Source organism: Lissotriton vulgaris, chromosome 5 (genome assembly GCF_964263255.1).
Source record: "Lissotriton vulgaris chromosome 5, aLisVul1.2, whole genome shotgun sequence".
NCBI lineage: Eukaryota > Metazoa > Chordata > Amphibia > Caudata > Salamandridae > Lissotriton > Lissotriton vulgaris.
Window position 1 is genome coordinate 60,730,145 of NC_141693.1, and position 17,659 is coordinate 60,747,803.

Sequence of the window (17,659 nt, forward strand, 5' to 3'; positions counted from 1 at the left end):
AATGCGATGATCAATGTTATGAGAACTGGCCATGAATCAACAACATCAAAGCTTGACCGGATTGCTAACTCTTTGGAATTGATGTGCAATTTGTTTAACAAACATCAAAAGATTTCTGCCAAAAAACAGGAGAAACTCTTGAACAGCATGCAGACACATTACAAGGAAATAACTTCCCTTACTAATTGTACCCGTGCCCTCTGCAAACAAACACTATCCACACAGGTACTGTTGATGAAAACTTTCAAACACATACAAAAAGGTGTGGGGCCATCCCTAGCGACATCAGCCGAAACACAGTCCAAGGCATCCACTGGAAATGTAAATGAAAATGAGGGACGGGGTGACACCAGTGCTGAGAGTGGCACATCTCAGCATGCCTTGGGTGCCACACGGAGAAGTGTAAGAAAGCAGAGTGATGCCACTCATGGCAAAATGGTTACTGTGAAAAGTCCTGGAAAGGCATTAGGAGTGCGTGGCCACAAAAAATGACATTTTGAAAAATCTTGCAGGGTATGCATGAGTGCCATTTTTGTTCAATTCTACTTGTTCATTGGACCCTGGCTGGTTTTTTGGCCGACAATTTAATTTAAATTTCAAGTTGAGTACGAGTCATGTAGGCATTCATTTTATTTGACCATTAAAATGCACACATTTATCTCAAGATGAAGTGTTTGGAGTTTTGCTTACCTCTTTCAAAAATAATGCTGTGTGATCTCTGCCCTTCTCCTCCTGCCCTCTGCTGCCTCTGGTCCATGTGCTCTTGGTTGAGGTTGTGGAGGCTGATTTATGTTCGGAGGTAAGACATCGTCCTCATCAAGTTCGATTCCCCTTTCCGTTGCTAGATTATGTAGCATTGCACATGCAGCAACAATTTTGCAGCAAATGTCTGGTTGGTACTGCAATGCTCCTCCAGTTGCATGTAGAATCCTGAAGCGTGATTTCATGACTCCAAAGGTACGCTCTATGACATTCCGTGTTGAAATGTGCGCCTGGTTGTAGTGCTGCTCTTTCCTTGTACTTGGGTTCAGGTATGGAGTTAATATGTAGGACCTCACTCCATAAGCACTATCTCCTGCAATAGAAAACAATGTAAATGTAAGGTAAGCATACATGTGTGCAGTTCAATTCAAAGTCTGTAGAGTTGAATGAATCATTTACCTAGTAGGTATCCATCTCCAAATTCACCTGAGAGCAATCTTGCATGAATGGCACTATGTCTAAAGATGAAGGAGTCATGGGCACTTCCAGGGTAACTGGCAACTAGGTCTGTGATTATGGTTTTTGAATTGCAGATAGCTTGAATATTAAGGGAATGGAAGCATTTCCTGTTCCGATAAATATATTCATTTTCAGAGGGAGGACAAATGGGAACATGTGTACCATCTACACAACCAATTACATGAGGGAATTGTGCCATATTGTAGAAATCCAGTTTGGTCTTCATTAACTCCTGTGGTGTAGATGGGAATTGGATATGTGACCTTATTCGTTGTAACATGGCATTTAAAAAGGAATTAAAAAATCGGGAAAGGGAACTCTGAGACACGCCACCAGCAATGGCCACTACCCCCTGAAATGACCCCGATGCAAGGAGGTGCAACGAACACAATACCTGCACATGGGTAGGTATGGCTTGTGTCCTGCGTGTTTGCCTCTGCAGGATTGGGTCCAATTCCTGAATTAAATCTAATATTAAAGTGGCATTCAGCCTATATTTCTTGAATATCTCAGCCTCTGTCTGCCCCAATAACGTTATGCGCACTCTGAAGATCCTCTCCTCGATGAGCCTTCTCCTCCAACCTGCAGCTGCTCTCAGCCTCTGTCTGCGTGCCAAAAAGTAAAGTGCAGCCATCTTGAAAGGCTGGGTCATGGTCTGAGAGGTCCTTATATGCAGTACAGGTGATTGACAGATCCACTCCTGCCACTTGCTGAAATTAGCACCAAGTTTGAGTTCTTCTTATTTTTGCATTTCCTAATAGCGATTTCTGACACAATCGCAAATTGCTAATTTTGATGCATAGCATTTTTTCGCAAAATGACACGAAATCGCAATGTTAGCGAACTTTTTTGGAAATCGCAAATGAAAATGCGATTCCTAAAAATGCGAAACACTGCCAAATAATGATGCATACCGATGACATGCTTTGCATTCGCAAACGGCCGTATATTGCGATTCGCACCGTTTGCGAATGCGAATCTCGTTGATGCATCTGGGCAAAAGACTCTTTCAGTTTCTTGAACAGTTTGCAAGTTCATTAGTCCATACAATGTTGTTGGGTGCATCTTTTAGCATACTCTGTCTCAAGATGGCTTCATAGCATCTGCATTCAGGGATCCACTGGTGGCCGTAGTTCATCATTCCCAGCAAGGACATCAATCCTTTCTTGGTGGACGGGGGCTGCATGCCCTGAATCAATGTTATTCTGTCAGGTGACCTGCTGCTTGTACCTTGGAATAACACATAACTCTGGTAAGCCACCTGATTTTTGGCAGCAGCTCTGGAATTCTGACCAAGAGTCTTTTGTGTTCTCTCTCCTGGAGGTTTCTCAGGAGGGCTACAATGTCTTTTTCACAGGCTGCAAGGGCTGGAGATGTCACAACAGTGTACTGCAAGACGACTCAACCTCTTCCAGGTATAGGTGGTCCAAGTCTCTCTTTAGTGCCTGGGCATTCACCACTGTGGGACTATCAGTGAAGGAAGTGTACTGGGTATCTTTTAGGCTTAAAACAAAGAGGTCCTCACTTGTGGATGGACTTTAATGGTGAATAAACCCTGAGAAGAGAAAAATACTCTGCCTCTACAGGTATAGATCAGGGTTCTCCAGTATCTGTCCTGGAGGGCCGGATCCATGCCAGATTTTCAGCATAACCACATTTAGATAACTGAGGGTATCTTCTAAATCTGGCTTGGATCTGGCGTCCAGGACCGACCTTGGAGAACCCTGGCATAGATGGTAATATTGCATTGGTGTCGGGCACAACAGGCTCTAAGAGAGCCACAAGTTCATACGGTAACTCTGCATTCTTCTTAGATTTTCTGTTATTGGGACAGCATGTTTTCAACAATCCTCTCTCATTTTCTAAGTATCACTTTAAGGAGAAGGCATTTTTTTGACAATCCTGCCTCATTTTTGTATTTTTCCCAAACCTCTCAGTTTGCTAGTTTTAAGAACCTTGTTTTTAATCATCTCTAAAGTCATATTCCCCTCACACTTTAAAAATCTGCACTTTAGCACCATAATACATCAACTGTCCGCACATACACGAGTCTCAATGGGAATATAATATCCTTAGTTCTTTGTTAGTCCTGAAGGCGTTTGACCATGAGGCCCAAATGTTTGGGGTGTTGCAGGTATTCTTCGGAGTCACAAAACTATGCTAGGGATCGTAGAACCTTAGTAGGCAGAAACTGAGTCATCTCACCATCGGAGTACCCATGAGCCCGGGACGGACTAGCTATAGTGTCTCTCGCCCTCCTACTCACAGAGGAACAAGTGATTAGACAACCCAGATCACAACACTCCCGACCCTTTCAGGAATCGCTGTTACAGGACACACCCTTTCGCTCTCACACTTGTACTACTCCACAATAAGATCTGACAGACACAAGAAAAGTTCAAAATGTTTATTTTAACTATCGTTATGCAGTATACGTGCCACAGTGAGTAAGAAGATGCCCAACACAAATACGGTCATTGTCTAGTACAAATGTTTGTCTGCCATGTAGGCAGGTAGTGCCTGCTCCCTCCTCCGGTTATAGCCTCAATGCCTGCTCCCTCCTCCCGTTTACGGCCTCAGTTCCTGCTTCCTCCTCTAGCTCTGACCTAAGTGTCTGCTCCCTCCTCCAATTACGGCCTCAGTTCCTGCTCCCTCCTCCAGTTACGCCCTCAGTGCCTGCTCTCTCCTCCAGTTACCACCTCAGTGCCTGCTCCCTCCTCCAGTTACCGCCTCAGCACCTGCTCCCTCCTCCAGTTACGTCCTCAGTACCTGCTCCCTCCTCCAGCTACGGCCTTAGTACCTGCTCCCTCCTCTGTTTACGGCCTCAGTGCCTGCTCCCTTCTCCGGTTACAGCCTCAGTGTCTGTTGTGTTGTAAATGACTAGTGTGGATATTGGATTTTTACAGTTGGAGGAAATGGTGTGGGGGGACCAATCAACATACCTTGCAGGGGGATGTACCTTAAGTTTTGTTATGCTACTGGCTGGTAGGAACTCCCTCCCTACTTAAAATATCAGCTACTGTGAGCAGCATACAAGGCCCGCACTCCTCCAGGGATGCAGAGAATCATGAGAGCGACAGGAGTCAAGGAGGGTGGTTCACAACCCCCAGATCTCCCCCTCACTAACAATGTGCCCTTTTGCAGACCCTGTATATACCGCTGTACCTTTGTATTATTTTTAATGTGTTGCATTGAGCTGTTCAGAGAAAAATACCCCACCTTAACCAGCTCCAACTCACCCAAACTTCTACTGCAGTCCCTCAGCTGTGCTCCCCCCTTAGGGGTGGATACACCTGCTTGTGATTCACCATCCCTCCAAATACAGCCAACCAGTAAAACCATGGGAAGGAGTTTTCATGCCCCACCGCCCAACTCCCTTCAGTACAAAAACACAGACGACCTTAAGCTTGTTCCTGTAATGCTCAATACTGTACCCTTTCGCTCAACAGCTGTGCAACCAATACCTGCAAATCCCAAAAATAATTTTAATTTCCCAAAATAGACCAGTGCGCTCCATCTGAGCAATAGAACATGGTTTCTACTTCTTTAATATCCCCACGCTTGCAAAAGAAAACCTCTCCTTGCTCTGTTGAGTTTGCGTCTGGTTTCGTCCATGGCGCTATGTTCCACGTCAGCTCACCAAACCGTTTTTAGAATAAATTCTGTTCATACGATGCAAGTGCAGCCCCAAAGGTCCTTCGGCCTCACCAAGTCCTCTTTCATGCTCTTCAGCAAAGAGAGACCAAATAGCTGCACACATCATTTTCTCCTAAATGTATTAGTAAATGTGAACAACTTCTGCCCGTAAATAGATCAGCCAGTAACAGCATCAGGTGCTCCAATAACTAAAACCCATCATGCCTTAAAAATCAGATAACCCTACTCCCTTGTATGTACCTCTCACGACGCCTGGACCGTCATCTCTCACCCCTCTTTATGTCCTCAGTCTGAAGTCCTAACCTCGTATGTACCTCTCACGACGCCTGGACCGTCATCTCTCACCCCTCTTTATGTCCTCAGTCTGAAGTCCTAACCTCGTATGTACCTCTCACGACGCCTGGACCGTCATCTCTCACCCCTCTTTATGTCCTCAGTCTGAAGTCCTGACCTCGTATGCACCTCTCACGATGCCCGGACCAATCATCTCTCAATCCTCTTTATGTCCTCCGTCTGACGTCCCAGCCTCGTATGTACCTCTCACAACAGCTGGGCCATCATCTCTTAATCCTCTTCATGTCCTCGGTCTGAAGTCCTGACCTTGCTGCCTCTGATGCAGCATCAGTCTGAAAACAGCACATGCCAAAGCCCTTCGCGTTCAATCCCAAGTAAACCAATGATTTTCTCAATATTCCCAAAAGATTGGCTGCAGTCACTCTCTCACCATCAGTAGGGAAATCAACCTCATCTCTTAAACACATCTGGAAATTGTACAATTTGTCAAAAGTCCACCTGCCTCTGTCACAAGCCCAGTCTTCAACACAAATCATCTCCTGAGCCCTCTCTGATCTGTTTTGCAACGCCTAAGCCATATTTTCAGAAACATATCTTCCACCCCCACCTCTTGTCTTTTTGCACCTGGCCTGTTCCTTGAGCCCAACAATTCAGACACCATAAAAACGTCCATAACAAGTTAAGACAAAAGATTTCAACTTCAAAACTGTCATAACAGCAAAACCCCAACACCCAGAGTAACCTCGTCAACAAGTGAAATGGAATTGGCTCCCATAGCTTAGATTTTCTTCCATTCACTTTTGACCAACCCGCTAGTACTCGCCTCGCCAGTTCCTCAGCCGCCGGGTCATATCCCTAAAATATCTTCACATGAATGACAAACCTCTCTGGTTCCCAGCAATGGTAACAGCTGATAAGCCCCTGTCAATCAAAGATAATCGAAAAAGCATGAAGTCCTCGTTACTCCGTTCCAAACCAACTTTATCACCCCCTTTCTTCTGGCATGACAACTTTTAAACTCCCACCAAGCCTGTTAGTAGGTTCATCCAGTAGTTACTCTTACAGATTGTTCGACCAGTTCCAGCGTGCTCGTTGTCCCAGTGACCAGATGACCTGTGGATACTTGGTCTTCTTTTCTTCAAATCCTAGGGCCAAACTTCGAAACCTCCTTCACTGCAAACAAGATAAAGTGTCAGCAAAGTCATAGCTCATTTCAGGGACATGCATTGCTCTAAAAGCAATATTGAAATGCCACAACTCTACCTAACCTTCCACAAGAGCAGCAGACCCCTCAAATCTTTCTCCTTCTGTTAACACATTTCACCCCTGATATGTTATTCACGTTGAATGTTACTCTTCTGTTCATCAGTTTCACACAACACACCACCAAAGCAACCGCCAGTGAAAAAGTCACTGTTCTGCACACCACCATCCATCCCAGAACAAGCCACAACCAAAGGCCTCTTGCACAGAAAAAATCGGTGCATGTCAATTTGTCTCATCCTCTGCAAAAACATGCTTACTCTGTTTAAATTCTCAATAACATGATAGCATACATGCAGATCTACCCAAGGAGCAACTGCCATTCACCCTCTCTGGTGCGGTAAATCCACCCCAGACATGGCAAAGCCCAACCTTGTACAAAACATTCTGCCAGCCCTGACCACTCTGCATGCAAAACTGAGAGGCTCCAACAAACATTTAACCTTATGGAGCGCCAACTTCTGCTCTTTGCACACCTCTTCTACCAATAAAACAATCTCTTGCACTTTGTCTCCAGGCAATCTCGCCTGCATCTTCTTTATGACGATTCTGAAAAAAATCAATACAGTTCTCGGGCCCTCTGTCTTTCTGGTGCTAGGGGCTCCCCAAAAACCTCTGCCAAGTCCTGACAAATGCCCAACACTTTTCAGTAATTAAATGAACCTCCTTCTCAACAAACAAGAAATCATCCATGAAAATCAGCCTGTGACCAGCTCTTCTTGACAAAACCCTTTATAAGAAGGCGCTGAAAAATTCAAAGAGGACAAGAAATTGCACAACCCATGAACAAAACTCCGTCTACATATATTGTCCCTTCAAATGACATCCCCAGCAAAGAAACCTCCACTATATGAACTGGCATTATGTAAAATGCCGACTTAAGGTAACATTTTACCTGTTCTGCCCAAAACTAATAGTATCAACTGATGCATCACACTGCTCTGTTGCATCTTCCTGAGTCTTGCATCCATTCACTTACGCCCCCTCCGGCCACGATAAATGGTGAATTAAACAATATTCCCCTGGGGTTTTCTTTGAAACGACCCCCAAACGTGGCAGCATCAAATCTGGCAATGACCACTCAAACCTGGGCCTGCAATCCTTTCTTCCTCCACTTCTTTCCTTGGTTTCTCCTTCATCACTGACTGAAGCTGACCAGCACTGTTGTCGCCGGCCTTGATATCTCAATGTAAAACCACCACTGGAACCTCCTTTGAGTCTGACGGCCACTTCCCTCTCTGGATCATTTCAGGCTCAGACTGCTCCCCCCGGCCCGGGACCACTCCTACTGTTCCACCACAGTCAACAGTCCTAAACATTGTGTAAGCGGTGTCTCCACACACAGACACAACATTCATACCAACAGCGGCAAAACTGGTGGAAGCACATTCCACAGTTCAATCCGTTACATGCCACTTTTGGGACCCCGGCTGTCCTCTTCCATTGCTTCCCACCACCCACAGATGGGTCAAGCCAGCGAGGGCTGGTATTGAATCGGCATACCACTGGATGTAAGTGCCGCTGGCATTGGTCGTGGTAAAGACAAGCAACACCCCATCGGCAACTTTTGTGTTGGAGTGATCACGTGTTATGGGGTGGAACTACATGTCAGGATTGTAATACCCTGGTAGAGCAGCCAGGGCTGGTTTTACAGAGGTCTCTGCAAGGTGGAATTGAGGGGATTGGCAGAGTTATGTGCAGATCCCTAGTTCATAAGGGCAAGAGTGCGACGGGTCAGTATTGAAGAACGTTGAGGGATGTGTGCACCTAATAATTTTAGAATAATAAGATGCAAGGACAGGGCTGTCCCCTGATGGTCACTGTTGTTTTTTTGACTCACTGTCAGCCTCTCTTGCAATGACATGACGCACAGATCGTTAAGGTCCGGGAGGGGGGGCGGTTAGGGGGGCACCCAAAGTGCAACCCTCCTGGATACAATTATCACTGTCCTCTCGCTCTGCTGCAAGGGACTGGCACTGGTGGCAGCATCTCTGCGTGTGACCCTTCTTACATTTTTATTACTGCAGAAGGGGGGGGTGCAGCTCCTACACCAGCCTCGGCGTTGCTGCTGTGTCCTTGTGGGGGGAGGGGCGGTGGAGGGTGCAGTCCATGCACCGGCCTCTGCTCTGATGCAATTTACCTGGGCTGCCATGATCCTCAGGCCGGGTCACCTAGGTGCTAGATTACATACCTGTTCATCCATAGGGTCTAGCTGGGCAGGTCAGAAGCATGGTGTCCTCTTAATGCAGATCCCAAGGGCCCGGGTCCCCTCAGTCCATCACAGGCGGTGGGAGCCGGACAACCCTCAGACGTGCAGAACCTTCATCTGAGCAGTCACTCGTCCTAAAGACTGACTGCTGGCAGTCTCTCTCTTTCTCTGTTTCCCATCACCCACCCTCTTTCTCTATCCCGTTCTTTCTCCACTCTCTACCTCCTCCCTCTGTCTCTTACCCTCACTCTCCCCAACATCCCTCTCCTCGACCTCTAGCTTTCTCCGCTTCCTTCCTATCTCCCCCTTTCTTTCTCTCCACATCAGTGTATCTCACTCCCTTCTCTCTCTCTTTCTCCCTCTCCTTTCACTTCTGCCACTCTCTCTCTCTCGCCCCTCACCTGGACTGGAGACATACGTCTGGCCACCGACGGAGATAAGTGCTCAAGGTAGGGCCGAGGCAGAGTCAGCATGACTGCCCCCAGGAGCTGTGTGTGAGCGCGTGCAGTATTGGAGGGGCGCCCCCTGACGAGTCCAGTGAGAACACCCTCTAGTGAACTTGAATTAAGGTACAGTGTGAACTGAGACCTTGTAAGAAGGAACCACCACAGACATTGGCAGCATTACAGTCCATAACTGGCACAGCCCATTCCAGAAGGAAAGGGGGGTTAACTACAGACCCAGAGAGAGCAGTGAGAGCCTGAGGACCAAGTCCTTTTCAACCTTCTGTCCAATTGTATAACTGTCCTACTGCATAACTGTCCTCATTCACAGCTGTAAAGGAAGGTAGAGGATTGTGCCCTCACAATTGTCAACACAGGTTCAAAAGAAAAAAGAAAATTCAGGCGTTTTTTGAAAGTTTTAATGTGCTTAAGTTTTATATCATTTTTCGTCTGTATAGAAGGACAGCCAACACATGTTTCGCCCAAGAGGCCTATTTAGGCCGTGGGCTTTTTCAAGGCTGAAAGGGTCAAGAAGGGGAAAGGTAAGGAAGGATGTGTGAGAAGGACAGGGTCCCATTTGGGAAGTCAAGAAGGGGAAAGAAGAATGATAAGGTAGAAAAAGTGGAGTCATGAGGAACATAGCAGAGTGGCAAAGCAGAGAGAACAATTCGAATAAGATCAGTGAAAGGGGAGAATAAAGTTGTGGGCAGAAGTTGGGAGGGAAAAAGAAGGTAAAACGTCAGAAAAAGAAGAGAAAAGTGGGGGGTGAGGAGGAGATATGAGGAGAGGAAAGGGAGGGAAAAAGAAAAGGATAAATTAGTGTATGTTCAAGCGAAATGTGGGTGGATACAGTGAGCTAGCGATAAGTCAGAACAACAAGTAAAAAAAGGAAAAAAACATACATAAAAGTTACATGACAAATGAAAATGAAGTATTTGAAATTAGAATTGGTATAGAGAAGGACACCCACATGAAATACATGATTAGCATATGTAGCAGTAATATTCAAAAATAGGTATTAATTACATTTCTGAATATCACATCATCTAGAATGAATAAGTGGGATCAAGAAACATTAATACACAAAAGAAATGCTGTTAGAGCAATTTGAAAAAAGACATCAGACTGATGAAGCTGAAAGTTCAAAAATACCACATTAGGAAAGTTTGCATCATTTAAGATTGTTGTGAGCACCTTATTAAGACAAAGCTGCAAAGTACAAGGTCATGTTACATAATAATTCAAACAGGGCCTAGTCGTGGAAACAGCTCACTGAATCTGCTGTCAGTGAAAATATGTACTAGGTTATCTGTCAAAAGCAGTGTGGCAGTCGAAAAGAAGCATTTAAGACACAGTTGGGCATAAATAACGTGAATACCGTTAGGATAAATGTCGTTAGGGCTTACCAAAATCAAATGTTCAGTCCGGTCAGATTCGTAATTCTAGGTGTAAAAATGATGTGCAATTACTGATAACTCTCATCGCATATGAAAAGCGCAGTGAATATGGGTAATCAGGGAAGAGAGCAAAGGAGGGCGGCGATCATTAAGCTTCTCGCGGGAAGCGCTGCAGGTGACTCCAAGTAACTGAAGGGTCAAGGGAACCTCTCAGATGAGGCCAGCGGTAGTAAGTGAGTAGTCAAGCCCGGTAAATTGGAGAACAAAGGGGCCGCATAATAGTTAATGTCAGGGTTAAACCAGGAGAGAAATATGCACAAAACTAAGGAGGCTTTAACAGGTCTGGAACGTACGTGTGAAAGTAAACAATTGGAAAGTGAGCGGTGACTACATTAGTAAGACGAAGGCGTGAAGGGAAACGGTTAAAGTGCGCGTTTATGAGCAAGCGCTAACAGGAAAACAAAGTCTGCGCCTGAGGGATCTCAGTCGAAAGGTCATGGCTTACCAAATGAAGGCCGTTGTAAGAGTCTCTGCGGTCCGTGAGCAAACCGAGGCGCAATGCCCGCCGTCAGATAAAGTCTAAATCAGGGTGTGACGTCAGAGACTCATTAGTCAATCTGACGTAAGGGCGGTGCAGGGTCCCCTGAAGAGTTACTGGGATAGCGCTATTCGTGTTAGTGAAAGGGGCAAAGAAGTGGCCGGAGGGTCAAAGGGCAGGATGAAAGAGGATAGTATCTAATTGGGGGCTGTAGACGAAAGTAAATGGTTGATATTAATGTGAACCACTAAAGACCATATTAAATACAGAGGATAAAGCCAGATATTAAAAACAATACTTATCATGTGAGTTGTGGAAATCGATCCAAACGAGGGCACAGGTCATTAACCACGCAATCTGTGAGGATAGGTAGTAGTAGGGAGGGATGATAGAAACAAGAATGTGCGAAGGACCCACAATAATTCCTAAATGGAATCACCATTCGTGAAGAAATGAATGACACTCCGGGTCAGCCGCCTTGAAAAAACTCCATTGGCTGCCCATACAGGCCAGGATCTAATTCAAGGCGATGTGCATAGCCCATAAAGCTATGTGGCACGCCGGCCCTGCACTAATCTGCTCCCTAATCACCCCCTACCACCCCCCAAGAATTCTACGCTCCAGTACCACCTTCCTGGCAGCAACTCGGAAAATTAAACGAGCTAGATTGGGGGGGGTGGCGCTCGTTCTCTTGGAACGCCGCCTCCTGTTGGAGCTCCATGCCCCTTTCCCTACCTAGCGAACCAGATCTACTCAAGTTCCGCAAACTTCTGAAAACCTTTCTCTTCCAGTAACTTGCACAGTCTGATGGCTGCCTCCACCCACCCGTCCTAAGCGCTATGAGGCCTCAGGGTAGAAGTGCGCTTTATAAAACCCCATTTCATTTCATTCATTCATTTCATTTCAAGAGTGGCATCTCTGCAGCAAAAAACGGACATGGTGAAAAGTTACAGTCCCAAATTGTTCAATAGTGAACCTGAGCCTTCGAAGAATATGGATATTACAAATATGTGTTTGCATTCATACGTTTGAACTGCGTCCATGGGCTATTTCTTTTCCATTTACATTTTCCAAGGGAGCAACCAGAAAAAGGTGGCCCTTTTTATTATTATAGCCAGTAATGCATCTCTGCATCTTTGTTAAGTCCGCTGGTGGTTGCGTTTAGACACATGATATATTCGCTTTATCTGCGTCTCATGGTCAATTCACGATTACCACCCCTGGAAGCTGGTTTAACCGTCTCTAATCCTCCGAATTTGAAGGTCTTGTTGTGTGGGTGGAATTCCTGGAAGTGTTCAGTTAGCGGTGGTCCCACCTCTTCTTTGTTAATGTTACGGTAGTGTTGCATGGTTCTTGTTTTCAATGCCCTAATGGTGCTCCCTATACAGATTTTGTTACAGGGGCAGATTATGATATAGATTACATACGTTGATGTACAACTAATCCAATCGGTGATATGGATGGTGGTAATCAGGTCATGCTGGTAATCTTTCAGTTTGCTCATTCCCAGTTTGCACACATTGCAATCATGGCAAATGTAGAAGCCACACGGTTTAGTGAGGAAGTTAGTTTTAGGTTTGGTCCTATTGTCCTTGAATTCCGATTTGCACACAATTTGTTTAAGACTCTTGGCTCTCCTAAAGCCCATTTGGGGAAATTCCTCTATTTGGTCACTTAGTGTTGAGTTACTAGTCAGGAGGTACCAGTGTCTCTCTGATGTAATGATGTCCATTATGATAATCTGTTAGGAACCTAATTTTGTTGGGTGTCTCGTTTTCTGTAGCCTCTCTAAGTTTGAGTTTTTTGGGTTATCCTCGATTAAGAAATCTTTTAGTTAGGAGATCCGAACTTTCTTTATAGACCTCTAGTTTACTGCAATTTCTTCTCATTCGTTGATACTCCCCCTTTGGGAATATTGTCGATGGTCTTGTGTGGGTGACAGCTATCCGCTCAGAGTAAGGAATTGGCAGTTGTAGGTTTGCGAAATGTCTTGGTTTGCAATTTGTTGTCATCCGCATATATGGTTACGTCTAAGAAGTCTATTTGTTTAGTGGCGATGTTATTGGTTGTTTGAAGAATTCATCTGTTTGAGTTTATCTTATATAGGAACTCTTTGAGAAGGGCTTCTGATCCCTGCCAGATGCATAAGATGTCGTCGATGTAACGACCCCAATACGGTATGTGGGTGGTGTAATCTGCAAATTTGTCATCCCATAGCCAGTATTTCTCAACGAGGCCCATGAGAATGCAGGCATTTGGAGGTGCAAATTTGGCATCCATTTCAATTCCCTGGGTGTGTAGATAGTATTTTGAGTTGAAGGTAAACACATTGTTGGTTAAACAGAAGTGGAGCATTTCAAGGATCATCTCATTAGACTCTAGAAAATGGACAGATTTAGTAGCCAATCATTTCTTTTTTTTATGTTTGAAAGCTTTATCTATACTACTATTATAAAGAGAGAACTGTGTCCTTTGAGCCAGGTAAACTCGAAAAGTACACCACCAATCCAAACACCCAAGACATCTTTGAAAACCTCAGGGCAAGCAGAAGGACATAGGCTATATAAAAATAAAAAATATACGTTGTTTAAAAAATGAGGAATAAAAATAAAGTAGTCCCTTGCAAGTAGCGCCGGCCGCTACGTCTGCGTGATGACATCGGGAAAGAACCTGGGCGTTTTAGTATTGTTTCAGCAAAGGGGACTACTTTTTCTTCGTTTTATATCTGCCCCGTTTTTATAAGGTATTGGCTGATGCCTGCAAGGAAACTATCGCTCTTACTAGCGAGAGTCTGTTTGTTCGTATTTTACTGGCAACACTGACCATCGGTGAAAAAACGGCCAGCGGGACTACAAAATGACATCACAGCGGCCATTTTTGTAGTTCCGCCGGCTTGCGATGTCAGTCCCTTCCTTGTGCATAGATCATCTCTTATTTCATTCCTCCTACGTAGATCAAGGTTTACATAAACATCTTGCATGAATGTGTTCCTAGCCGAAAGGACTTCTCATTGTCCATAAACCTCGTCCCTGATACACACATCTTTTTCTGACTCACATAAACCACTTCCCACCTTCCATACATTTCTTCTTAAATTGTATGCTTACCCCTATCAGCATGCATGCCTTCACATCTTCTCTATGCATTGCCTACTATTGGTGTCTAATGCATGCATCCGACGGAAGTTTCTGCCACATTTACATTAACCTCGTCTGGTATAAACATTTACTCTGCTTCGAATGATGGCTCCACTCGGAGTGCATTTCTAAATCCCTCCCTTGTTGACCCTGCGGCATGTGAGGAAAGCTAACAGCCGCAGGCCTTTAAAAGCAGGTGATGTTTGAAGCACGTTGTAAAACTGGCTTTTGGTAATAAAGGGAAAAGGACAGAACATTGTAACGACAGCACAAGTTTGCATGGCGACTTAGTGAGCAATTATTTATGGTCCCATATTGCCATCTCGTGGGTAATATTGGGAACTACATCCAAACTGCACACTAATTTCATTATATGCATAAAAACACAGTACATTATCTAGCTACGATTACAATTAGGGTGACCAGATTTTGAAAATCAAAAACCGGGACAGGCTAGAAATAAAAGTAGAACTAAAGTTTTTTAGTCTTACTTCTATGTCTGGTCTGGCCTGGCCTGTCCCGGTTTATGTGCAGCCTTGCAAATGTGTTCTTACATACATACATGCATACATATTCGTGCGTGCGTATATCTATCTATACTACTATTATAAAGAGAGAACTGTGGGGCATATGTACAAGGGGGTTTATCTCCGCTTTTTGGCTTTAAAAGCCAAGAAAGCGGAGATAAAATTATCTCCCTATTACCAAGCTGTCGCTAACACCAGTTAGCGACAGCTAACAGGAGATAGCGACCATCTTGGGCCCCGCTTTGCATGTCAGTGATATTTATCACTAATGACATGCAAAGTGGGCGTGCCAAGATGTTAGCAACTGGAAACAGTCGCTAACATCGCTTTGTCCTATTATCAACTTTTGGAGATTTTCGCGCTAAGCGCGAATATCTCCAAAAGCTAACACCTGCCCAGGAGCAGTTCTTAGCCATGTTATCCAATGGGAGGTGGATAACATGGCTAAGAGCATTAGCTCGATAATGCATGAATATCGCTGACTTTTCAGCGATATTCATGCATTTCGGCCGATTTTTATCGCTTAGGAGATAAACCTTGATAATAGCAAGGTTCCTAAGCGATAAAAATAGGCGATGCTTAGCGATAAAAAAATTGTCTCTAACCATGCTTAGCGATAAATATCGCTATCTATACTACTATTATAAAGAGAGAACACAAACCTTTTGGCCAGGTAAACTCGGGAACCACAGCGCCAATCCACACACCCAATACATCCTTGAAATTGTCAGGGTGTGTAGATGGACATAGGCTAGATAAAATAAAAATAAAACGTAAATTTAAAAATGTAACTTTAAAAACAAAGTAGTCCCCTGAAAGAAGCGCCGGCCGCGACGTAGCGCCTGCCGCGACGTAGCAATGACAGCAACGTGCGTGATGACGACAGGCGGGGAGGAGCGGTGACGAGCGGCGAGGAAGGAAACAAAGATGGCAGCGCCCATACCCAACGTGAGAGAATTGTAACAGTAGTGGAAGAAGGCAAGATTCCTGTAAAGAGCATCATGTCCCGCCTGATAGTGAAGAATCTACAGACCGAAGTAAGTGCTACTGGGATGGGGCCACTAGAGGGGAGGGTCGGGTCGGGTCAGGAATGAAAAGACTGAACGAGGCACAACTGAGAGACGTACTGCACTGGTGAGAAAGCGACAGCCGAGGAAGACATTGAACAGTGGGAAATAACTGATAAGTTCACTAGGCTAACGGTGGTATAGCCGAGAGAGGAACACTGAGCCACGCCACGGCGGTATGGTGCTCTTTTAAAGGGTGACAGAATAGGAGATCGATTTATTGTTTGGGATTACAAAAGTGTCACGTTTTCAGCTTTCTTTATAGTGCAGTCAAAGTGAAAAATTTAAGTGTTCTGGGCGGGAGGGGGCCGGGGCGGGAGGGGCTGCAAGCCTGAAATGCTGCCCCCAGCCCCCTTCTGCCCCGGGCAACGCTGGGGCGGGCTGCTAGTTAAGAATATAATGATATGACAAAAATGGAACAACCGTAGCGCATAAGAATCAACAATTTGGAAACATACAAAGAAAGGTATGCAAACTACTGATGAACCTAAAAAAAATAATAAAAGCATTTTCTACATTTTAAGGGGGGGATGCAGGAGGGAGGGGAGGAAGGGGGAGGATGGGGAAATAGTAACAATACTAGTATAAATAGTGCTCATATAAATGATAACGGCATAGAAAGAAGGCATATAATAACATGAAGGAATGCATAATATCTAGAAAAACAGTATAATATAACGTAAACTGTGAAAGTAAAAAAACGCTGCTAAAAGCGAGAGTACAAATAATTCAAGGGGGTTTAAAGTTCTCTGAGGAGAGGGGAGTATATGTTCGTTTGGCAGATTGATCTAAATATAAGGTAAAGGGTAGCCAATACAGTTCAACATTGCGAGGAGGCTTGCAGGAGGAGGCGAAAGCAACATCAAGTCTATGGAAGTTACATAATAAGTTCCACCAACAACGAATGGAAAGTTTGGTGAGGGATTTCCAATTAGATGCAATATGTTGGAATGCTAAAGCAATCATGAGGTCAAAAAGACCTCAGGAGTGTGGCGGTAGGTGGAGAGATTCGGAGATGCTCCCCAAAAACATGAGTGTATTGGAGTAGGGAATAGTGATTGTGAAAATGCGTGTAAGGAAAGACCAAACCTGTTTCCAGAAAGTTACCACAGAGGGACAGAAAAAGATAAGATGAAGAAGGTCAGCATCAAGCATATTACATGTCCAACAATGAGAAGTAGAAGAAGGGAGGAAACAAGAGAGAGATAGGGGGGAGAGATAAAGTCTGTGATAAAGGAAAAAGAGAAATTGGGTGAGGGAGGCAGAGCGAGAAGTCTTCAAGGTTCTGGACCATAGGTGATCCCATGTGTAAATAGACCACGAACAACCAAGGTCCTTCTCCCATGAAAGCTCTACTTCAGTTTTGGAACGTAGTGGGTTGGAAGCAATGAAGAAACGATATATAAGAGAGGCCTTAGGCATAGTGGCCAAAATGGTAAGAAGAGGGGAAGGAGAAAGACAGGAATCAGCAGGTGGGCGAGAGTAGTAGCGATCTAATATGATTTCCATCAACATAAAATATTTCTGGGAAAAAGATAGAGGACAAGAAAATTGCGTCTGAAATTGGGGAAAGGGGCATGGGGAAGAACCATCAAAGAGTTGATGAACCCAAATAATACCCTTGGAACGCCAAGAGGACCAAGCAAGAGGTCTATTTTTTAATAATATAAGCGAGTTATACCAAATGGGCGAGAGAAGAAAGAAGTCTCGGGAAATAGTCATCGGAGATATTAAGGACTTCAAGAGAGAAGAGGTGTGTTTAAATAACGGAGGATCAGTATGAGGAGATTTAGAAGTAAACCTAATCACCTCCTGAAAAGCAAAAGGTGATAATAAAGAACGTTCAATATGCAACCAAAGAGGGGAAAGAGGAGAGAACTCATTCAATAACCATGAGGACGCTTGA

The 17,659-nt window shown here is 44.7% G+C and overlaps 1 protein-coding gene across 1 annotated transcript in view; it reads right to left on the reverse strand.

Moving 5' to 3' along the window:
• LOC147710159 (E3 ubiquitin-protein ligase TRIM11-like) overlaps window positions 1–17,659 on the reverse strand; it is a 185,771-nt gene that overhangs the window by 520 nt on the left and 167,592 nt on the right. The window contains exon 6 of the mRNA XM_086920853.1: window positions 691–1,075. Within this exon, the coding sequence (XP_086776979.1) occupies window positions 696–1,075 (380 nt within the window). The 3' untranslated portion in view covers window positions 691–695. The remainder of the gene's footprint in view (window positions 1–690; window positions 1,076–17,659) is intronic.